This window comes from Zootermopsis nevadensis, unplaced genomic scaffold (genome assembly GCF_977971745.1).
Source record: "Zootermopsis nevadensis isolate Lab colony 2312 unplaced genomic scaffold, Znev_1.0 Znev_ptg000006l, whole genome shotgun sequence".
Taxonomy (NCBI): Eukaryota; Metazoa; Arthropoda; class Insecta; order Blattodea; family Termopsidae; genus Zootermopsis; species Zootermopsis nevadensis.
In genome coordinates, this window is record NW_028259138.1 from 13584018 (window position 1) to 13609145 (window position 25128).

The window sequence follows — 25128 nt, forward strand, 5'->3', positions numbered from 1 at the left end:
CTCCCTAAGTGATGATATAGGCTTCAAATGAACATTTTATCTTTAAATGGAAACCTGTGTGAGTGTGTATGAAAATGAAGGCTGTATTCACGGTGACTGTTCTGGGGGGCATGGGGTGTAGGTGTACAGTGGGATGTAATCCTGATCCAACTCTTTGCATTTCATGCTCTGCAGCTACTATGGATTTCCCTGCACATAAAATTGATCTACTGTACAGTTTGAGGTCTCCATAATGAAGACAGTGCTTAATGTTGTGGATGATGTCACATCATGGTCCTGTCCTGTTGTCAACTTGGAGAAATAAACATTAAGTTTCAAACTGTTGTACATTCTCTGGAAAGAGGCATGAAATACATGTTGATACAGTGTAAAGTACTTTTCACAACATGGCTTTCCTGCACCATGTTATCTTATCAGTCACATAGGTGGATTTGGTATTTCAGAAAATATAGTTATACTTACATTTACACCAAAATATTTTTATTTTTATTCTCTTTATTCAAACATATTAGAAATATCACTTTCAATCATATATGATTCAATATATTTAAGAATGTGCAAGTAACCACATGTCAATTCATAATTATCATTGGAATCAATTCAGAACACAATATGGTTCATTCATAACAAGTGGTGTGAAACAGCACCTAATTATGGGTAATTATCGATAAACACTGCCAAAATGCCAGCACAAGAACATTTTCTAAATTTGCTACATCAGTGAGAGAAATTTTTAAGGAGGGGGCAGAGGGATAGGGAGACAAAAAAAAAAGACAAAAGAATGTCTATATCATCCAACAGAAACACAATTTTTGAAATGACAGGATGCACTGTAGAAAGTTGGGCCACTGGCAATAACTTCACTCACCTGAAATGGATTTCATTCCAAGCACTTAAAAAGCCAAAGTTTGTAATGAATAATTCACCCTGAAAGAATATGAAAAATTAAACTGAGGAGACATTTTAAATACACTATGACTGTGTGTCTTTATATTAACTACACACAATTCAAAACCAATTTCTTGAAACTCAAACATACATTTCATGGTTTGTAAACTTATTAAATATACATTCCTTGATTTTAAGACACTTCTTCACATTTTAAAAATTCTGAAACTGGTGTGCATCTTACATTTGATAGAATCTGTGAATCAGTGTTGAAAAATTATGTTGTTATGTGGAGTGCAAGGAAAATCTTAATGTCCATAACACTAGTCATGAGACAGTAAACACAAAGACAGTAGTAAAGAAGATTGTGAAAGTATTAATACAAAGAAGTTTTATGTTTGAACATTAACAATTCCCACTGCAATAATATGTATTTTTTCCATGAAAACCTATTACTGAATCAAGTGTGTCAAACAATGAATGTGTCTTAAGATCAAATAATAAAGATATTCTGAACATGCTTGCAATGTAATTTAATACAAAATTTATCATTCTAAGAGGCAGATGACATGACACAAGGTTAAAAATTAAGACTAATTAAGACTAATTAAAACATTCTAAAGAAACAACACTGAATCAAAAGTATTAACTAAACTTGCACATTCCTATATTACTTTGTGACAATAATCAAAACAGCAACTAAAATGGAGTTTGGTATTCCTGTTCAGAAATCCTACACGAAGTACAATCCAGATCCCAACATCGTCATATATACAATTTCAACGCCATCATACAGATAATTAAAATATACATTTCTGAAAAATATGCTAGCTGGAAGATTCATAACTTTTCAAAAACAACTGTAACTTGACACTGTCCCTTAAATTACAGATGACACATTAGAGCCAACCCAAATGACATAACCTACTTGAATTCTGGATGAGAAATGCTGTCAGATGTGGTGTCTATTGAAACAGGTGTTTTAATAGTATCTCCTGAATACAGGTGACAGTCTGCTCCTCACACATAACATCAGCACATGCTCACATAAGACTGGAATAGTTCTAAAATATGTTACAGAGAAAAGAAGATGTCGTGGGTGCGTTTGCATCGTAACTGAAAATACAAATCTTTTATTTTAAGCAGACAACTATAAGTATATTTAATTCAGTACATACACATTATTTTGAAGTCAAATTTTTAAAATAATTCTATGAAATCTGTATTATTCTACTGTTTTCTTCTTGTAAATGTCACTCGGCAAAACCTCGACTTTTGTTACGGCGGAGTCAGATTTCTTAAATTACATCACAAATTCTTTCTACAGGTTTATGTTGAGAAACAAGAACATGGGCCTACTATATCAAAATGTTTTGTTGGTATGGTGTATAAGCTTTTTAATCTAAAGAAATGGAACTCTTGTGTGGTATAACTAGATATTGTTCTTAACAATTTACTTCATGTGTAGTAAAAGACAGAGCCATCCCTAATGGGGCATGGGTCCAGGGTAACCAGTCTATGCAAACCCCTCCTTAAAATTTGCACAAGAAGAAAAGAGAAAGAATAAGAAAAGACATAATAACCTGATGAAAGGTTCTCGGGCTACAAGCCGCGTCAGGTGGCTGAATGGTGAATGAAATGTTGGCAGAAGGTATGGTTTGTCCACCGTTCAGCCACCTGATGCGGCTTGCAGCCCACGAATCTTTCAACAACTTCAGTCACCGCGAAAGCTTCACCTCATATAATATTATGCCTTGCACTGGTATCAGGGCTGCAACTTAACAATTTCTTAACAAGTTGGATTTAAAATGATGAAAAATATTGTTAAACACATTCTACAAAAACTAATTCACACATGTAATATTAAACCTTTAAAAATGTTGATGTTGTAGTCAGTCACTATTGTCATCAAACAGACAAATAAAATTAATAATATCCTAAGACCTCGATATCAGACATAAAATAATCCGGGTTAGCTCCAATGCAGTCTCACTCAAAACTAGAGATCTCTGGTTCAATACAAACCAAGGACAGCAACCTGCCAATGGGTCTCACACAGCAATGGTAAAATCATGGCTATGAAGACGGAACTTTCGAGCCAGGTTGATGTCCATGCCAATATCACATTCAGCTTCACTGAGTTCATGTGTATGGACATCACCAAAACCACTTGGTGGCAGAACCAAAGCTTCTGCATCTGCTTGTAGCATCTCCGAAGTACACCTTCTAATCAGATAAACATTTTATTTACATTTCTATGTAAGCAAAATACATTACTACAGACAGCTAAGTACCCAGGAGTTAAATTAACAAACATGTGTACAGATGGTTGACTGATGGCTGATCACGCAACCCTTTAGAACATTACTACTGTTACGCTACATCATTACATAATGCAGGAAAAGCCACGTTTATGGGCAACATTAAATGCTTAAAAAAGTCTCTTAAAAATTAAATCAATAAACTGGACTTAGGTATAAGATTTGTTTATGTGGTTAAAAATACAGATAAAAGATAGTGCCATAAAGCAGAAACATGTACAACAAATGCACATTTCACATTGGGTCAGCAGCCAATAGTTGATTACTCTCGTATGTAGTACTGAGTGATGAAAGATGAATGTATGTCTTATACACTGTGAGCTACATCTATATTAGATATTTCACAAAAAAGATTTTTTATCTATAGCACTCACTGATAATTGACATATTTAACAAAAATACAAACTTTGAATTAAATCTCAATTAGACAATTGAAGACCTAGATGAAAAAGGGGGATAATTCCATTATGACCAAATTATAAAATTATTACAACAGGAGAAAGAATAGCTCAGTGTTATGGTGTAAGAAATGGATAAATCTATATTCAATTCAATTCAATTCAATTCAATTAATTTATTTACGTGTTTGCCAACAGCAAGAAGCCAATAACAGGCAAACACTGATAATATATACAATAATAGTGAAATAATAATGGATAATATTACACAAACAGATTAACTAAACTTATAAATATACAGTATTAAATATAACTGCCAAGTACAGGCAAACCCAAAATAGAAACAATATTAACACAGAGCAAAAAATGAAGAAATATAAATAAAAACAAATAATCCACCTAGGGAACACTAATATAATTGTAAGACTTTAAAAAATATAAAAAGACAGATAACGAAGCTAGATCATTTCCCTTGTTGAAAACGTTCGCTCAAGGAAGACAATGTTTATGCTAAATACGTCCAAAGATTTACAGACGTGCTTGTTACAGTAATAAAAATAAATAAACAATCTGCAATGTAGTCTTGTTGGTGGTAGCAAATATTCCTCCAAAACATCGGTAACCATCTAAAGACTACATGGCATCACGACCCATAAGACAACTGACAAAAACAGAATTGTCAGGAGTGTTTTAAACGTTGAAAAGTAAAGTTCAGTGAAAAGTATCGGACTGCAATTGACAAGCGAAAAATATTACAGGACAAACAAGTACTCTGCCGAATCAGTTAACCCTACCAATTCTGATATCCCTGGTTGATTAGCTACAGTGCGGAAACATTTCTAGTCCATCCCACAAAACAAAAACCTACTTTTTGAGGTAAATGAATGGCAGGGCAGGGGTATCTCACCTGAGTTTGCTGTTGCAAGGAAATATTCTGTGTTCAGAAATTGGTGACGGCTCTGTTGACGTACTTGATTCTTGTGTGTGGTAAAGGAAATCTAAAAATTAAAGAAATTAAATTTTATACACCACATATTAAATGGAAACAGACCATTTAGGTACAAAGATAATAGATGGAACATCAATATTAAAACCTAAAAATATTAAAATGATATACTATAAGAAATTAACTGGTACTTGTGGAAATTCATTAAATTATAATTCAAAGACGATGCAATTAAAAAGAAATATTCCTTGGCTGAAACACAATTCTTGATCCCTTAATCCCATCTTGTAGCAGGAAGTAACCACATGTGTGTGATTAGTGTTATAACAATCGATAATTAGCCTAGTATATTAAAAAGGTCCTGGGTTTGATCCCAAATGTCACCACTAATAGTAAAAATAAGATAGTAATACATATCACAATGGACAAGTATAATGAATCACCCACTGTCACAGATCTGCATATAAATCGCAAAAGATATTGATTTGAAAATCATTACAGGTTTTAGGCATTGTTTTGACATAATGGACAAATTTCCACACGACAAATCACATCTATTTAAACTAAAGGTGATTTGTTCTTTGCTATAATTTACAAAATACCTCTTGTATGGAAAAGCAGTGCATTACTTGCATATGTCAATGTTATTTGAGTGACCCAAAAGTCTTATTTTTAGACATCTAATATTAACTCGCACCTTAAATCCAAACATATTTTATCAGCATGTCAAAAATTAATTAGAATTTAAGGAAATTATGTTTCATACCTGGAAAATAATATAAATAGAAAAAAAACAATACATCATCAATGAAAGTGCCAATTTTTTATGGTTCATCACTGCTAAGATTATAAAACTTTAGAAAAGGGTTACGGCAAACAGTGTAACAGATAGACGGCATAGAAAACAGTGATATTACACTGCTTTTAGGCTGTATAATGCAGTACAGTATACAGAATAAGCGTTACCACAGAAAAAAAATATCCTCAGAACTTCAGAAGATAACGTATGTTTCATCTTGAGAGACTGAAATTTTCTAATTTTAAATTTATTTCCTTCAGGCATTCTTCATGCTTGAATGTGTGTGAAACAATACCTTTTAATCACATTATTGTAAGAATGACCTAAGATGCAACAATAACTCTGAATCACATTAGTGCAACCATGACCTATGTGAAATTGCATGAAAATCACTTTTGGTATGTCACTGTACTCCAAAGAGTACACTTTTCCGACGTCATTAAATCTATTTCAGCAAGACAGGTCTGGCCAAATTTAAAAAAAAAAATATCCCTGGTTTTTACAGTCAAATACAAACTGAACAACAGAAACACTATCACTAACAGACTCGCTGGACTCCTGTTATTCTCAGCTTCGTTCTCATTCTTCTTGTTATGCTAAAATGTTTATTTTGTAACAATTAACGTGAACATAAAAAGTGATGTGACACGTAAAAGACGAAATGAAATAAATATTTTTCATTGCTTCCTTTTTAAAGACCATAATTTAATTTTAACTCTCTATCACGCCTAATGCAGAATTGCATAATAAAACTAAATGTACCCTATGCACTTAATGTACTAAAATGCAGAGCATAGAGGGAATTTAAATTAACCGGTCTGACAGCACAGGATTCTCTGAATATAAACGGCATGGAAAATTGTTAAAGTAGGTCTCTGCAAATTTTCTACTCCGAGGCCAATATTGCATTATTTAAATTCAATATAGTGAGATGTTATCAGAGCAGTTAATTCAAATGCCCATCATGCACAATATTTCAGCTTGTTAAGCGAATCTGAGAATGATTAATTTTAATATGTATCAGTGGAAGCATAATCACGACGGACGCCCTATGCACCAAGGAAGTAAAAGCAAGGATAGCCATGGCCAAGGCAGCTTTCATCAAGAAGACGATACTTCTCACTAGCAAGTTGGGCTTGGAGACGACGAAGAAACTAGTGAAGTGTTACATATGGAGCAGAGACTTGGACACTCAAGAAGAAGGAACAGAAATACCTGGAGAGTTTTGAAATGTGGTGTTGGAGAAGAATAGAGAAGATCAGGTGGACGGATCGAGTGACCAACGAAGAAGTATTGAGGAGAGTCAACGAGCAAAGAAGCATTCTGCAGGCGATTACACGAAGGAAAGCTAACTGGCTGGGACATATTATGAGAAGGAATGGATTAATGAGTGATATCATCGAAGGCCAGGTTGAAGGAAAGCGAGGAATAGGAAGAAGATTGATACAGCTAACCGACGACCTTAAACAAGGAAAGAAGATGACGTTCCAGGAATTAAAACAAGAAGCTGAGAATAGGGAAAACTGGAGAGCTCTTTTTGGGCAGAGCAATGGACCTGTCGTAAGACAGAACACTGAATAATAATAATAATAATGTATCAGTAATCTCATTCTAGAGGAAGAAATATACAGAATGTCCCAAAAAGAAGTATACACGCATTTAATGAATGAAATAAAGACAACTTAGGTTACCCTTGTTAACACAAAAAATGGAGATTGATAACAAGGTTAATATTCTGTATTGTAATGTGTACACAAATTTTTGGGACACTCTGTATCTTATGTTTCTTGGAAGAGTAATATACAGCAAGAGATTAAAATGGACATACATAGAATGCTAAAAAGGAATACTAACTTACTGTGATGGGCTGGTCTGTGAATGCCAGCCCTGCCTGACCCAGGGCCTGGATCATCCAGATGGTTAGATGATTCAGTACGGCTGGAAGTGCCTTGCTCCGTGTCGCTGTCGGAGCCAAGGCTGTCATATTCTTCACTTTCCGATTTGTGAGACTTAGATTTTCGCCCCACCCGAGATCTTGCTTTTAAATTATGATCAGGATCACACTAAAATATTAAATCCTGTTGTTTACCAATCCGTATCGCACTAATAAACATAAATTATATTAACGTGATTAAAGGAAATACTGTCAAATAAACATAAGTTAAAGAATCTGATACATAGAGGTGAAGGAGTACAGAAATAAAGCTTCCCAACTATTCTTCACTTAAAAGTCGCTGCTTGAAATACATCTGTGAACAGAAATCTATGAACACTTTCTTACAATGCAAAAAGCAAGATCTTAGACATGTCATTTTACAGATAGATCAAAAATAAATTAATGACTTCATTAACCATACTTCTGTGGAATAATCATATGACACCATCCCCACACTGACACTTAAAGCGCGTATTCAAAACAGATTACTCTACAAAGACTACAAATCTTAATCTGTTCAGTAACCAACCAACAAACCTATTAATGAACCAAACAAACCAACTGTACCAAACAGAATTGACCTGAACCCAACCAAACCAAATGACCAACCAACCACATGTAAGTAACTCCATGAAACACAGTATTTCTTAAAAAGCCAATAATCATCATCCAGCTAATAAAGAAATTTCACTCCTTTTATGATACCCGAAGGCCAGATCAATGTGGTCCATATCCAACTTTCTAGTTCTTTAAGACCATCTTAAAACTCTTCTTGGAGCAAGAAACAACCACTTTCACATACTCCCTAAGATACATTTTAATACTATCTTCCCACCTGTGTCTGTCTTCCAAGGGGTCTCTTCCATTTAGGCTTTTGAACATAAATTTTGTGTGCATTTCTCATCTCCTCATTTGCATAACATGCCTCATCAACCTCACTACCCTCGATTTTATTCTAATAATATACGGCAAAGAGTACAATTCACGAAGATCCTCGAACGTGAAACTTTCTCCAGCTTTCTAAAACAAAAATTAGTCAAATCTACCCTATAAGGGTCGTTCACCCTACCTGTTTGCCTTGTATACTGCTCATGGGATGGCTCTTATAACCCAACACCTGCTGCATCTGCATTTGTGGATTTGATGCCATGGTTTCTTGTTCTGCTAGATGAAATGTTGCATATGGGTAAATATCCTCAGAGTATTCTGTAAGTAGCGTATAGGAGTTTATCAATAATTTGAAGAATGTGGTTAGCAAGTCTAGCAAATGCATGACTTGAATAAAAAGAGTATCTTCAATATGCTAACGTAACAAAGTTTCTTAAAAGTTTTTGAAAAAAAATCTATTTTTTTTATAAACATATTGATTGACTACAATCAAACATCTATAAGTTCTTTTAAGTTTTTTCTCTCATGAGGTTGTATATCGTAGAAATGTCCTCCACATATTGAGGGTAGCTTCGAATATACAGAACATGCAATTGTGAACAGCCAAAAAGGGGTGATCCTCCGGCTCAGAGGTCAGGAATAGGGTTAAAAATCCTTCACTGCAAGCATGTTCTGTTATGAAACTTTTACAAAACCTCAGAATTGGATGGATTATTTTCAAAGAGCCAGGCCACGTTTAATGAATGTGACACTTCGTACTTAAAATGATTACAGTTAACATAGGAAAGGTTATTGGGCTGTTAAATACAGTAATTACAACAGAATAAGTATTATAGCAAGGAGGATAAAGTTGAGAATAATAGAAATTTGATGAGTTTCTTATTATTAGTGCTGCTGCTGTTTATGTTGTAACTAACCGTAAAAATCAGGGATTATTTTGTATTTCACTAGTCCTTTCTTGTTGACATTCATTTAAAAATGTAATATCATAGCTCACTAAATTCACACTGAGAAATTTTGAGTCCCTCAAGATGAACACTAAGTTTTAATTCAAACTGGGTCAAGGTCACCTGTCGCTAACCCTGATTTTCCCTCAATTTATAGTCATCCTTATAATCATTAGATATCCAAGTTCAGACGATTTTTATTCTTTTAGTAATGTTCTTACTTTACCTGGTATGCGTTCGAGACCAGGCGACTGCAACTGTGCAGGTTTATGGACAGTCGCATAATAGCGTTCCCGTTGTTCAGCATTATGCTTATTGTCCAGGGCAGCAGTCGTATCTTGAAGACCAGAACCTGCATCCAAGCCCTGTCCACCTAGACCTGCTGGTGCACCTACTCCTGGTCCTGTAATCGATTACATCAGGATGAGGTCACTTCCAAAATAAGAACTGCGTCTGCTGTATAAAACTTTTCTAATATCACTGTTACATTTTTAAAATGGGGTATTATTATTTTCACACAAAAATATTTCCCCTGTATCACAATTTAAATTTTGTAGTCAACTTTCCAGAAAAAAACAAAACAATCACAATAATTTTCAATGTAAACTAAACATGCACAAAATTTGTATTAATTAAAATAAAATTAACAATAATTATTGACAGGTAATTATAAAAATTCACAAACATAAGTCCAGTAACAAGATAGCAATAGCAAGACCCATCTATTGATAGGCAATAAAAAACTTCGTTATCTCACACTTGTAAATGGTTTGCTTCCGAAACACAGTATTTTGTTTCCACTGCTCTCCATGATCTCATATATCTCACGTAGCAAGGAAATTATAAAATGTTTTATATACGTACCAATAGAATGTAACTTGACATGTATTAAGTTTTCAACATGATTTGAATTAATTGAATAAAAATTTTCTTGGATACGGAAGACGGAGATAGAGTCCCATCTCCGAAACGTCGTTTTTTATGTTTTATATTTACTAGACGATGGATAATATCCAAGAAAATTTTTAATTCAATTGACTCTTCACCATCGTCAAGAAGTTTTAGATCAGATATGATTTGAATTGATAAATTCTAAGTCCTTGCTTTTTAATGTTATTCCAGATATTTTATAAAAAAACAAAATAAGAAATTTATTGATGTCAAAAGCACAGCCAAACATAAATTTTTATGGATTTGTGCTTGAACGATACTGTAATGCAGTTTTACTTCTGTCAAAATATGTCTTCTTCTTTCATTTATTTCCAGTAATGACTCTGCTGCATACAATTTTTCATTATTCTTGTTGCGATGTTAAACTGGGGTATTTTCTCCGTGATAAATGTTTTATTAAAAATGTTGTACAAAGGCACACTGTAAGCAACAGTATATTTGTGATCCACCACATGTTGAAGGAGGAAATTCTGGTTGCTACAAAATCAAAACTATGAAGAAAAGATCATTTACATACGTCTGTGAAGACAGAAGCCAACTGCTGACAGGGCAGCCAACACAGCCACAGCAGATATTGCAGCAGGAATCACCACCTGAGTAACCATATACAAAGGAGATCCAGTCTCCTCTTCACTGTTAGCAATAATGCCATGGTCAGGCGAGTGCTGGTGTTGGCCTGGAATCAATATAATTCTTCGATTCTAAAGGATTCTGACGAAGGTAGATTGCGTTTAAAATTATTCATTATCAGGACTTTTTTCCATCGTATTTTCTTTAAAAAAACCATGACCTTTCGGTGCTGGTTCTGTCTCTGTCTTCAGGTGAGGGGTGCCTACTCTGTTGGGTCCCTTAGATAGAGCTAGAAATTCAGTATATGATAGCTACATTAATCTAATTACTTTTATGAGAACTTTAGTACAAAATAACACAGATACTTAGACTTGAATTTAATAATTCACATTTGCTCTTAAAGTTCAAATGCACAAACCTGGTACTGTGCTGCGAGTAGCAAAAACATACTGCGCTATAGTAGTGCCAGCGGGGTTTTGTGCCGACACTCGGAGCGCATAGCGGGTTGAAGGGGCGAGTGCTTGCAAGATGAAATTTTGTTGCAATGGTATGTTAGAAGCCACTGAAAATTAAACAAAAACTTTCAAAGTAAGACCCTACTTTAAATTTATTACAGTAACAAGTGCCTCAAAATTTAAACTGGGTACCTTCAGAGAGAAAGCTGCAGTGCTTGTCATTACCCCGAGACATTCGGTAAATGCAAGATGAAAGAAGATGACAATTTGTATCCTGAAGAAAACTTCATGTTGTGTAATACATAAAAGTTCTTTAAAAAGATTCTATACATCTACAGTACATTTTTCAACTCGTTAGCACGTAAACAGCAAACACGCACAACAGACTTTCGAGGAAAGCAGCTTTATCGTATTATTTCAATGTCAAAATTAAAATATTAATTTGTGTAACATCCCCTTTTAAACATACAAACACGGTACACAACTGTACAAATTACAAAAAATTAAATTACTATATATTTAAGCAAACCGAATTACCTTTTCAAAAGTCTTACGAGAGAGACACTCTGCACATAGAGTTTTATCATCAGAGTGACCTCAACAGTCATCCTGGGAACTACACTGCAAACAAGACGACTAAATCGCTTCCATATTAGGGGCCATGTGACAGTGTTGAGATGCACAAAGCACAAATAATTTGAAATGTGTCAGTAAGTCGCAGAATTAATCACCTTACCTAACTTCCAATTTGAGCCTCCCGCAGTTTCTCTATATTCAACGGCAAAGGATTTGATTTGGCAACCTCCATCTTGCCAAGTGTCTAATAATAACGTAACTGATGTTGTGTTGATTTGGAGAAAACGTTCTAACTTTGGAGCTTCTGGTTTTGAGCCTTTCGTCCTTACGTCAACAACAGAACTGGCACTACCACTACCGATCTTGTTGACGGCTGCCAGACGGAACTGATAATGCGTGCCGCACGAAAGACCTTCGAGAAGCCACGTATTGACAGCCGGTTCCACGCTCAGTTCGTTCCACTCTCCCGTGTCTCCTCCTTCACCCACGGATCGGTACGCCAGCAGGAACTGCCTTACAGCCGCACCACCAGTGTCTCCCTGTTTCCACTGCAATTGTACTGATTTCTGCATCACAGAAGTCACGACCAACACGGGCGCTGCGGGAGGGACTGAAACAAACATCAGCTGGCCATTCAGCAAGGACTATGATATGAATAATACATTTAGGGACGGCCAGCCAGTCAACTCATCAAGAATTGATCGACTGTCTAATGTTCCGAAAGAATATTTTGACAAGGTCTTCGTAAAATTATTTGGGAAACTGTTAAGACAATGTATGAAATAGCACAGATAAATCTCCAAGACAAAATCTGTATTATGAGAAGGCAAATGCACTCAAAATACACATCGGCTTTAAGTCATTTGGAGTTTTATGAAACACTAACTGTAATATATGGAACTTACTTTTTGTTTAGATTTTTAAGCCCAACACAGATGATTCAAATTTATTTTTCTAGCCCGAGTTATTATAATATAAGCCTAATAAAGCCCACTATATCCTGACATACAGTAAATTCAATTATGACTGTAAGATTAAATAAACATAAATAATAAAAAATCATGTTGTAAAATGTTTGTTTCCTGGATTTACCTTGAACTTGCAAGAAGTACATGATCTCATCTGACCCAAAGGTGTTTCGGACATGACAGGAATAATTTCCTTCGTTGCTTCTTAAGACGTTCATAAGGATCAGTGTATTTTCAGAATTGATTTTCATCCTAGTGAACATGAAAGTACAGCGTGTATTTCATCAAATTACCAATAAAGTAAAATTTAAGTTACAATATTTATATAACGTATTGTATTAAAACTAAACAACACAGTGGTTTGCTAAAAATATAATATGGTTTGGATATAACGTAAAACATAATACTTTTGCCATGTTGTACTCCGGTAACAAACATCAATAACTTGTATATTAATAACGTCTGGCTTTTCAACCTTTAGGTCACTTAAAATAGGGTTAAGGTGTAAGAAGTAGATATGTAAGAGACAAATGACAAGAATTATAAAAAATTCCGTGTATGTCTAAGACAGTAGGTTAATAAACACTAGTCTCTGGGTATAGCGTAATAACGTTCGATACAGTAAATAAAATTTATAGGTTTTGCTTTTAAAATTATAAATTTATTACTTATTAAGTAATTAATTCGTTACAAATTATGTTAAAACAAGTTTCTATTAATTCGTTTTGTTTAAAATAGTTAAATGGTAAAAATATTAAATTTGTTATATCATTAATTAATATTAGTTTTCAGTGCAAAATGAAAGTCCTATGACCAAGAGAGACCAAATTCAGAATTAATTCCCATAAATTTACATACTGTAGCAACTCACTTTGGTTGATGGTGTAAGGTCAAATCTCCTAGTCTCCACTCCGCCTTCGGTCGAGGCACGCCCACACAGAGACAAGCTAATTTCACAGTGACTTTCCACGGTACAGTCACGAGCTGACCAAATGACACAACTGATGCCGGCACTATCAAAAAGGAAACAGAATAATAAACAAAAATAATATATTGAACATAAAGATTTTTAACACACAATCTGGAATTGACCAATTCAATGTATTGCTTCGTAAGATTTGTTTTTCTTAAAAGTTTACTATGAGACACTTTTATGAGTTACGAGTACATGCGTGACATGCCCCCAACTTAAGAGAAAACATTTCCTGTCACAATTTTAATCTTTAAATTTGTATAACATTTAGAAAATGACAAAATATAAAGCCTACAAAACCATAAATGAAAATTCTACTTCAAGTAAAGAAATATTTAAATGATGATTAGAATGGAACAAACCACCAGCAGAAGTCGCAGGAGAGAGATGAACGACGGGCGTGCCAGCTCCTTGTCCGACACGAGTAGTTGCTGTTACCCACGCTTCATACATTTTGCTGGTAAGTAACCCAGACACTTCATAGTGCAATTGATGTGCTGCAACAGTAGTCTTTACAATCTTGAGTTCTTTGCCTTGTTCCAGAACACGCAAGTACACCGTATATTTCGTGATCATGCCATTTGGGTGACGAGGTGGAAGCCATCCTATGTAAGCCGCGTTTTCGGAACTGGATACTGCTTTCACCTTCTCCGGAGCATCAGGTACTGGGAAAAGAAGATATCATATGTGGTACTGCAACTTGCCTTCTGAGTTCTATTTATGGCACAAAATATAAACAACAATAATAATGTTTTTTTAATTGTTTTGTTCTGACTCTGTGTTGATGTATCTCATTGTTTGTTGTATCTTATTGTTTTTGTTGTGTCCTTTTGTTTATTGTTTTGTTCTGTCTCATTCTGTTGATGTATCTCATTGTTCTGTTGTGTCTCATTGTTTTGTATCTTATTGTAGGTCACTGCCACCGGGTATAAACCCATTTGCAGTCAATAATAAATATATATATAATATATAAACTATCACTAGTTTTAAAGTATCAAAATGTTAAAAACATTTTTGTTATAACATATGCAGTTGTTCAAAAGGGTTGGATTGACCTAGTAAATAAACTACGGCAATCTCGTTAGCTCAAGGTCATTTTTAGCGGAGCAGGACTAAACACAGCAAATCATCCATACTCCATGGGACACTTAATATTTTGATGAAATAAAAATGATAAGGAAATATACATTTAATGAAAGGGGTGGTGACACAAGCCACAACATTTTTGAAATGTCTTTAGGTATTTGTCTGTTTCTGACATTTTGTGGCACAACAAAACAAGAACAGCTTCTGAAGAGAACAATTTTAAGAATTCCAAAACCTTTACAAATTCCAGGGGGATGTTAGAAACATAACACATCCCTTAATATTAATGAATCAATTACAAATAAATCTCTTGACAACCTAAGAAGCATAGAGAAGCATTTTAGACCCACAAATTACTATTCTTATGAATATATAATACTTTTAAGAATATTGTGATGTAGCAGAACAATATAGTCCCATTTGACCAACAGGAAACGTATGTCGCTTTCAACTTACAAAGTTTATGTACAAACATTCAGGAATTACCTGTTTCCTCAGTGGTGCAAAACGTAACTGGGCTAATAACACCATCTCCTGCTCGTGTGTAGGCCAGAAGCTGAATACTGTAGTTTGTGAATGGTTTCAGTCCATGCAAAACTGTAGTAGTTGCGGCTATTGCCCTGTTTTCTCGAATTCCCAACTCTGTTCAAAATACAATTTAATTATATGTTACACACAGTACTTTCCGACAAATATTTTAATGTTCAGTGGAATAACTGTCTTGAGGAACATAACCTACAATTAGCACACATTTTATAAACCAAAATAGAAAGTTCTTCTACGTATTTCCTTACATCGATAACTTTTATCCACGAAAGACACTTAAAACTACTGTTCAGCGTAATAATTACAGTAAACTGTTAAGAAGATAGTTGTCTTCTGTGTAGTCTGGTAGAAGTTTACCAAAATTTCAGAGGTTCTTGTTGCCTCCATCATCAGGGTCTCAACAAGATCTCTCAAATGTTGGTAAACTTCTTCCAGATTATAGGGTGCTACAACCCGGAAGACAACCATCTTCATACTCACAGCCTTGAGAACCTCAGATCCCACTACAGTGAAGTGTTGGTTACAACCACTTGCTTAAGACAGAGGACGCAGCCTCCCACATATACTCACTTAATGGTAACACTAATGTAATATAAAGAAAACAACACAAATTTGAACCAAAATGTGAGAATCCAGAAAATAACAAGAAATTCAAGGAAAATTAAACAAATAATAAAAAAAAAAAAAAAATTGTGATGATAAAATCAGTTTCATTCCGTGCAGACAGATGGATGGATGTAAACCAGCCTTACATTCACACGTAAACGACCATTTAAATATTACAAATATTACATCTTCCTAAAAGATGCAGATACATCTTAAAAACTAATCAATGATGAATAAAACACGGGATTGCTGGCACTGGGGTAATACAGTCTGAGCATCTGGTACAACATTATTGGTATCAATTACCCACCATACCGTTCCTCCACTGGCTCAAAGAACAGCCTGTAGCCCTGCACAATGCCGTGGAGGTGGGCACGATCAGGGGGAAGCCAGCTAACTTGCAGATCATGTGCTGACACGGGCGTACAGATCACGTCTTGCGGTGGTGCACTGGGCACTGGAAACACGGTGTGCAAGATTAAGGGCACAGGTTATACCAACAAAGGAGGAATTGTATTTTTCGTTGAAGTTCAAGTGCTCGGTTTCTGTTGTACAGTGTGTACATACGAGGCGCGTCCCAAAAGTAAGTTTCCCACTCGTCCCACAGCTAGCAAACCTTATATTGCGCGAAGCGACTGTGCGTACGTGATAGAGCAATGACGTAGCATGGCTTATGCACTAACGGTACTTCCCGCGTTCTCACAGTAGCATCGTTGCAGCTGTTGAAGATGGAGGTTCTTATTCCAGCTCCCGCCGACTATGAAGTGCGGTCAGTGATAACGCTAGGCCGCACACGGCTCGACGGACAGCAAGTCTCCTGCAGGAGTTCAGCTGGGAGGTGTTTAATCATCGACCCTACAGCCCGGACCTCGCTCCCAGTGATTTCCATCTTTTCCTACACCTCAAGAAATTCCTGTCCGGCCAGCGTCAGCGTTTTGAGAATGACAGAGAGGCGGAGATGGTTGTCACACAGTGGTTCCAATCCCAGGCGGCAGACTTCTACGACACAGGTATTCAAAAGTTGGTCCCACGGTATGACCAATGTCTCAATTCCGGTGGCGAATATGTTGAAAAATAGCTGGACACTTGCTGTATCTGTTGCAATAAATATTTGCATGAAATTGTGTTTTGTTTCTGTAAACGGCCCCAGGGAAACTTACTTTTGGGACGCGCCTCGTACATACACACAAGAATCACGAAACATAAGTTATTATATAACTTTGACACACCCATAATCATGTAATAACCTCTCTTTCACAATTTTCAATGTACTGTAATATATGAGCCTGAAGATTGTATTTTAGACCAAAACATGTTGCTCAGAAATATCCGTACCTGTTAATAAATAAATAATTTATTTGTTCCACATTATGATATGACTTTCTCACCATCCTCCAAGGTTTGTATAATCACTGCATCAGAAGCTGGTCCATCACCTCTACTATTGAAGGCCTGAACCGTCACACTATATTTGGTAAACTTCTCCAGTCCAGAGAGACGAACTTCATTGTCAATTATTCCTGCACCGATTCGTGTAAAGTTATATGGTCCTTCATCTTCAGGACCAGGTCTGTAAACACAAGACACGTGGCAGTATGGAATAGGACAGTCTGGTCAGGAGGATAATCTACTCAGCATCCTGAAATCACATCAGATATTTATACAATTTGAGTTATTCACTTCAGGTTTCCTCATATCGCAAGATGTCTCTCTTACTTCACGCAGTTGCCTCACTAACATGAAGGTTGTATGTTGTAAGGAATAAAAGCTTAATAATTTTTTCAACAGCCCTTGCATGAACCTTCAATGTGCGAAGACGTCGCTCATGTACAAGAGGTCATAAAACAGCACTGTAAAAGAACAAATAATACGTTGAAAGAATCATTAATTTCTCCTGTGGCATATTCAAGTATTTTATACCTAAAAATCTCATACAGAAGACAATATATAGAGACATTCTTTAATATCTGCAATAAATAGCCTTATGTTTGAGACTCCGTAAACTGGCTGCTTCACCATGACGATGTACCAGCTTATTGGCCTGTTTCAGTACATGGGCATTACCAACTATAATTTACTGGTAGGCAGAGCGAGTGGATTGATCACAAGAGCTACGCTGGCGGTAGCATAGCTACTGGTAGGGCCTCCCTAGTCAGATTGGTCGAGGGGCAGAGGTCAGACTAAGACAGGTACCCTGGTCCTCCAGGTTGGGGGTTGGTCGCAAGGCTAACAACCTTGCACCGTAAAAAGGAAGACGTTTCAAAACCTCGATCAAAGCCTCGGACAGGCGGACCTAACAGAGGACCAAATGGAAGAGGAGAATTGAGGAGGCCGTGGACCGGAGAGCCATAGAAGAAGAAAAGTGAGTGGATATGAGTGATGCTTAGCAGGTAAGCTACCAAAGCGCTAAAAAAATGCTGAAAAGTACAACCAGAAATAATTTTGTCATTTGATTAACATCTGTTGCATTAATTTATATCTGCAGCATATATGATGACAAAGAAAGGCAAAATTACTAGGTTGGTGTTCAAAGAAGATTTATATAGAACTTGAAATATTATATTGTGTTTAAAAGTGACAGTGGAACCACGGTTCTGGAGAATTAGACGTAAATACGTCTATACGGAAAGGAAGTTTATATATTTACTTTATTCTAAATATTTCCTTTATACGTGCTTTACAATTGAGTAAAGTTTGATTAAGACTTTGCTTCTTTAACTTGAATTAGTTATGCTTAAGATGGCTCTGTGGTAGCTGTAATGAGTTGTGTTTGATGGAAAAACTGAACAACCTATGGTGACGATGCAACTATAATTAAACTGAAATCTATACCCAATTTTTCTGAATCCTATCTTGTAACCAAGAAGTTCTCCATTCCAAAGTTGTTGTTCAGGCGGTTGCCATGTAACATGGAGTTCCTGTGGACTGGCTGCTTCCACAGATACCTGGCGTGGTGGCCCACCCGGTATCTCACTTTCTGTCATAACCTGAAAATATATCATCATCATCGTGTACGCCCAGAAAACTGCAATAAGAAGATGTTTATTGGATAAAATGGCACTGGGCTTCTCTCACAATGTGATCCTTCCGTGAAACTCTGCGATTCGCGGCTCGGCTGTAGCTACTCGAGTCTTGTGAAAGAGCAGCGTGCCATATTCATAGTTCTGAATTGAAAATTTCTAAATAAATAAATAAATATATATTTATATGCTCTTAATAATATTTATTTCTTCTTAATAATGAGTTTAGTTGTTTTTTTCAGGTTGTTTTCATTGACATAACCAGTGTATTAAATATAACAGAAAAGTGTATTTCAGGTAACTCACCATAAAGTTGACACAGCAGTAATGCGATTCACTTGTATTCATGAGATACCCAGCTTGAATCTTGGCTAGAATACCCAAGTATTCTGAAATTTGCTGTGGTTTTTCTAAGGCCTTCCAAACACTTATTTGAAACTGACCACAATTGATTCTTCACCCATCCTCACCAATTCGTCGTATGTAACAGTCGTTTCATCTGATTCCATGCTAATAGCCTCTGTAGTTAATTCAGCATAATTAGATACCTATAAAACACATTCTTAGCTACGCACGTGCAAGGTATCACTGGGGGAACTTGTTCCCAAAGCATTCTCAGCGTACAGCCTGAAGTGGTAGGTTGTGGCAGGATGAAGTCCCGCAACAAGCACCACACTGCGGTCCCCAGCCACCGAGAGTTGTGGGTTGTGTTCATGCCAAACATCTGATGCCTCCTTATACTGCAGAATGTATGATGTAACAGGAGAATCACTTTCTGCTCCAGGTGACCAGGACAGTAGTACCGAACGACCTGTCTGTTCTGCTACGTGTAGGTTGCGCGGGAAATTGGGTGGCTCTATTTATATCAAGTTAAATTCAGTATTGTTATTATTTATGATCAATTGGAATAAAAGTTACAGAGAATACTAACACAGAATGGATTTTATATAATGAATGATTAATTATAACAATTACAACAGAATATTGCCATAAATGCTTAAAATAAAATTATTCTGTTTTTGAATATTTTTAATCTGTTGAAAGTATGCAAGTGTGTGATTTACTAGTTTCCATATTAAATTTTGGAATTATAACATCGTGTACAGGTATTCTGGTATTCCGCAAGTCATGATGAAAATTTAAAATTTAACCCTTTAGTTTTGATACACAGTTTTCATATATATATATATCAATAATGGGAAAGAATTCGGATACCTTGAACAATGAGTTGTATTGTTGCTCGATCCTGGCCATATAGATTGCTAGCAATGCAAATGAAGTCGCCGCGATCTACAGGTAAAACATCCATTATGGTTAACTTTGACAGAGAACCATGGGACAGTGACGTCGTCTTCACTGTGTACCTGGAAAATAGGCATGTCCGTAATAATTACAAGAATTATCCCAATTTCCATTTATAATTCCGCTTGTAATCACATACATCTGGTTTAATTAAACTCTTTCAAGCAAAATGTAATGGAAACTAAGCTTCATGCTAGCCAATCCCTGCCGATTCAAAATACGTACTTCCTAAAGTAAAAGTGAAAATTTTTAACTACTACACCACAAATTTCTTTGATAGTGGAGAGGAATTCATTTTGAATTATTTAAACTACAACTTTCCTGAAGAACTTAAAAAAAAATAATACAAAATAAAACCTGTCAGTTCTTGGGATGACGACGACATTCATATTAATGAAACAGGAAAGCTACACACCTCATCTCATAGTCAGATTCAATGGGACTGCCTTTTGCCTTCCATGTAACGTCCATAGGTTGATCACCATCTGCTTCACATCGTAGATGTACTGTCTCTCCTTTACGCGCCCTTTCTTGTCGTGATCGTACTTTGAACCGTGGTCCCGCTAAATATTTAAATAGAAACTATATTATTTGATGGAAGCATGCGGTATTTCAACGTGTACACGCTTATTTACCAATATATCACTGACTTACCATGTACTGTTAACAGAATCACTTTACTGAGACCTGGCCCAATTCCATTTCCAGCCTGACACAAATAATAGCCTTCATGTTCTTGGGCAGCCTTTGAGATGACAAGGGAACCATTTTCCAAGCTGTGGATTCGTTGATTATGATAACTCAGATCTCGATATTCTCCAGGCTCAGTGCCTAAAATAAGTACAAGTTTTAAGCCAGCTGTCTTCATACTTTTGAACGTGAAAAATTACAGACATTTCCTGTGACCTCACAGCTTATGATTTTACAGGGCAAAACTATCTACAAATTATTTAAAAATTATATTATATCCTCCTAGAAAACACATATAATCTATTTTAACATCAGTTAGATAAAAGTTGGAACAGAAATTAGCCATGTGTATTAAATAAAATTCTTCGATACTTTTCTGGAAAAAAAAAAGAGAGAGTTTGCCTATAAACACTGGAGTTTCTTATAAATATCTGAATCCATGGAGTTGAATCCAAAGCATTCTCTGAAAGGAATACACACCCACTGCTTGTTTCCAAGTTACTGTGGGTTTAGGGAAGCCATCCACTTGACAGTGAAGAGACACTGGGTTGCCTTGTACCACACTGTGGTCAGTTGGCTCGACCAACCAACGTGGAGGCACTAGGAACAAAGCCAGTAGCATCACAGTGTAAAAATCAAAGAGAACACATACGTATATTTAGTATTTACTTATCAATATAAAAACGAGTTTGTTGAACACATACATATTTTGCCTAATGTAATACTTTGTACTTTAGAATACAGCAAGTTTCACTTTATTTATAACTATTTTTCAAAGAGCAGCAGATCCCATTAGTTTTAATATTAATTATGATAATGATTTTAATACAACATAATTTATAATAAATTTCTTAAATATATTAATATTTTTAACTAGACTGTTAGTGATGCTGAACGATTTTAAATCCTCACATAATTTAGTCCCATATTTGAAAACTATATAGGATATTATTATTATTGAATTGAATTGAATTAAATTGAATCATCATTCTTTCAAAAACTTACAAATTGTCTGCAAGGCAATGACTTGAATGTTTCTGATTTAACACAGTGAAAAATAGGTTATTTTCCATCTCGGTGGTTTATAAGTGGTAGAATTACATGGAACTGCGGGAAGAACTCGATATCGCACAAGATTGCTGTGTTTGAATGATACAAATTTAACACCATGATGTTTTATGTTCCTCTTTCTTCTGCGGTGTACAATAATAGGCACATTTATAGCACATATCTTCTTATAATTATGCTTTAGTTTCATGTGTCACATTTGCATAAATCTTATAAACAGAAAGTGCATCACATGCTGTGAATAGTGTAACGGAACACCAAGACTCATAACAAATCTAGGATGCCAGTTAAAATTAAGCCATTAACTTACTGAGTTTCTACTCTGACCATTTTTTTTTGCATAATGTTAATTTAACATAACTATTTCATAATTATATGAGCAGAAATAATTTATACCCAATAAATAATATCTCAGGTAGCTTTATTACATGTGAATGACTTAATTTCTCATATTTATTCTTTAAATAAATATAAACACGACTGACAGAACTTCATATAGTAATAAGTTGACATTAAATGTATGTCATAAATATGAAAATATTGCTAAATTAATTGTTTTAGACTGTATCCATGATCAGTCCATTACCACCAGCCCTTTGAGCGTGGATTTTCAATTTTCTTTAGGAATAAAAAGGGTCTGGTAGACTGAGCTGCTGTCGATCACAGGTCTACTGGATCGAACAGAACAGGTGCCCCTCTCCTTTGTGATACCTGAAGACAGTGGCTGATTTGATGATAATGATGATGATGATGATGTTAGTGGTGATGATGATGACAATAATAACAACAAAATACAACCGATTATGGATAAAGTACAAAACAAAGATATTAATAATATCTTGACGTTAATGACACAGAAAATGCCACTTATCTATATCTGAAATTCTGCCAGGCTTGGGTATATTTCTTTATACAATTCCCTCACTAATTCACTTCGTACAATTTCAAGCATAGCTTAGAATATGGAAAAGTTGATTACAAGTTTGATAAAATGAATATCCTTCCATTATTTTTTGTTATGGATCCAGTAGATATGTGATCCACAGATCCAGATCCAACAGAAAAGTTCCCCCCAGCCATTTTAAATATTGGTAATTTCCAACATAATTTTTGTTTCATTATTAATTCAAATTCTGTTCACTTACAAGATCAGACGTGAAGAGTCTTGACCGCTCTTATGACACATATCAAAACTTTTAACCTTCATTTTTAAAATTATGTCAATACCGAGAAACTCTTTAATGGAAAACATCTTTTATTATATTTTAACTGAACTTATTGCTAATTAAATTACATAGGCAGCTTATATTTTCAGACTGATATTTATAAATATGCTGGATCATTACTTTTGCTATGCTTCTAAGTGTACCATTATATAAACAGAAAGTAACCTGTGCAAATGTGCCAAAAGTTCTTCACAGTATTTAATTAAAATAATTGGTGCCATACTTTCAACCACTGACGGAAATTGAAAAAAAAGCACGAATTTAGGATTACGATGAAGGACTAGAAGTACCTATTGGAATAGAAGAACTGAAATTAATTTTAAGGTATGAATGCGTAAATGATGATGATGAGGTCTGAAGATACGAAAAAGATCTCTAAATTTTCTGCAATTATAGTTCACAAAACTGTAGCAGAATTAAGGCATTTGACTGTTGGTTTAAGATGTGACACACAAAATTTAATTACAGAGCAAAACTCCTTATTTAGATAAAATATGTAAAGTGTATAATTCTTGGTAAAAATTCTGATGTTCCACACAAACAAACTACATATTACGGTGATAATTGCGCCAGCTGGTCAGGATTTTCTTGCGTCTTAGGAGTGGTGACAGATGAATATGAAGCACGGTCGAAACAATGAATGACATGGAAAAAATGATGTACTTATATAAAAAAATTGTTTCGGGATTTCACCCAGGTGTACGCAGCATCTTCAGATATGGTAAACAATCCTGACATCACAAATGGTTGTTTATACGAAATCATTAATGTGGGAATTTCTATTGTAAAATCTTATGGACAGAAAATGCTTTGGGTATTATGAATTTATGCAGGAGGATCTTCATCAAGTGCAATTCTGTTGTGTCATCTGGGATCAGCTGAGCTTATTCAGGACAGAATCCAGAGGTAGACTTCAGTTATTATGGCGATGAATCTTATGATGTGTGCATAGTTGATATCACTAATGACTTATTGAATATATATATATATATATTTGTATGTAATAATATAATCAGTGTTACGCGTTAGATGCAGATGGTGATAACTACACTCAAAGGAAAAATCACTATTAAACATGCAATGGGAACAAAGATTCAATCAGAAGAAACTAAACTATTTTCAAGGATGCTGCCATGCCAAAGCTGTGATTCTTCTTCAGTGCAGGTCAAGGACCTTTGTGTGAAAATTTTCAAAGACCACGATGTACTATGAGTATTTCAAATTTAATAATATTATCAGCGTGTGTTCCTGAACACCTTTGTTTTGTACAAGCAAAGCCACGATCAAAACCTGTTTTTCAGCGTTAACTCTTTCTTTTCATGTTATTTTATCGCTACTCATTGCAAAGTTTAAGAAACCTTCAAGTCAGCAGCAAAGGAATTAATTAATATAAAATTTATAATTTAATGCGATGATAATCAGATTTCTTTTCCAGTTCTTGGTACTACTTAGTATGGATTATAATTTTATACTTGTCAATATATGGAACTAAAATCAGATATTATTGTCATTTGAAAATATTCTGAATTGAATGTCTATAAGGACACGCGACACACAAAGGTTCTTGAAGATAGCGTGCAGGGTGACAGTGGTAAATTAATTGCATTTAACACTGATGCTGACTACGCTGCCGATACACTAGACGATACAATACGTTACCAGTGACGGACAGTTGCGCTGTGTATTCAGCGGAGCCAGCCTTGTTAGTGACCACACAAGTGTAGTTGCCACTATGACTAGATGTTACAGTATTTATGGTCAGAATGCTAGAAAATGGCGCATAGTCGCTAACGTTAATCCAGGGAGCATCGCTGCCATTTTCATGGCCCAAGGGCTGCAAATCTTTACGCCATGTGATGTTAAAGGGCCGATCTCCTTGGCTTGCAGTACACATAATCTGCGTTCGCATGCCCTCTGTCACACCGTCCTCAAAATAAAAGGGAGAGATCCTTGGAGGGACTGGAATAT

The 25128-nt window shown here is 35.4% G+C and overlaps 1 protein-coding gene across 8 annotated transcripts in view; it reads right to left on the minus strand.

The window, feature by feature from the left end:
- Window positions 1-475: 475 nt before the first annotated feature.
- Window positions 476-25128, minus strand: part of LOC110831140 (cell adhesion molecule Dscam2) — a 211673-nt gene continuing 187020 nt past the window's right edge. For 2 of the 8 annotated variants that reach the window (XM_087343758.1, XM_087343751.1), the window contains 20 exons: window positions 21347-21466; window positions 20831-21007; window positions 20592-20739; window positions 20090-20238; window positions 19450-19730; window positions 18687-18841; window positions 17243-17424; window positions 16165-16311; window positions 15189-15344; window positions 13979-14281; window positions 13515-13656; window positions 12768-12895; window positions 11836-12285; window positions 11063-11206; window positions 10592-10750; window positions 9350-9526; window positions 8358-8494; window positions 7211-7415; window positions 4515-4605; window positions 476-3114 (listed from right to left, as the gene is read on the minus strand). In XM_087343758.1, the coding sequence (XP_087199884.1) occupies window positions 2940-3114; window positions 4515-4605; window positions 7211-7415; window positions 8358-8494; window positions 9350-9526; window positions 10592-10750; window positions 11063-11206; window positions 11836-12285; window positions 12768-12895; window positions 13515-13656; window positions 13979-14281; window positions 15189-15344; window positions 16165-16311; window positions 17243-17424; window positions 18687-18841; window positions 19450-19730; window positions 20090-20238; window positions 20592-20739; window positions 20831-21007; window positions 21347-21466 (3626 nt within the window). In that variant the 3' untranslated portion in view covers window positions 476-2939. Of the gene's footprint in view, window positions 3115-4514; window positions 4606-7206; window positions 7416-8357; window positions 8495-9349; window positions 9527-10591; window positions 10751-11062; window positions 11207-11835; window positions 12286-12767; window positions 12896-13514; window positions 13657-13978; window positions 14282-15188; window positions 15345-16164; window positions 16312-17242; window positions 17425-18686; window positions 18842-19449; window positions 19731-20089; window positions 20239-20591; window positions 20740-20830; window positions 21008-21346; window positions 21467-24819; window positions 25120-25128 lie in introns of all 8 variants that reach the window. The other 6 variants (XM_087343753.1, XM_087343755.1, XM_087343754.1 and 3 more) reach the window with 6 other exon arrangements.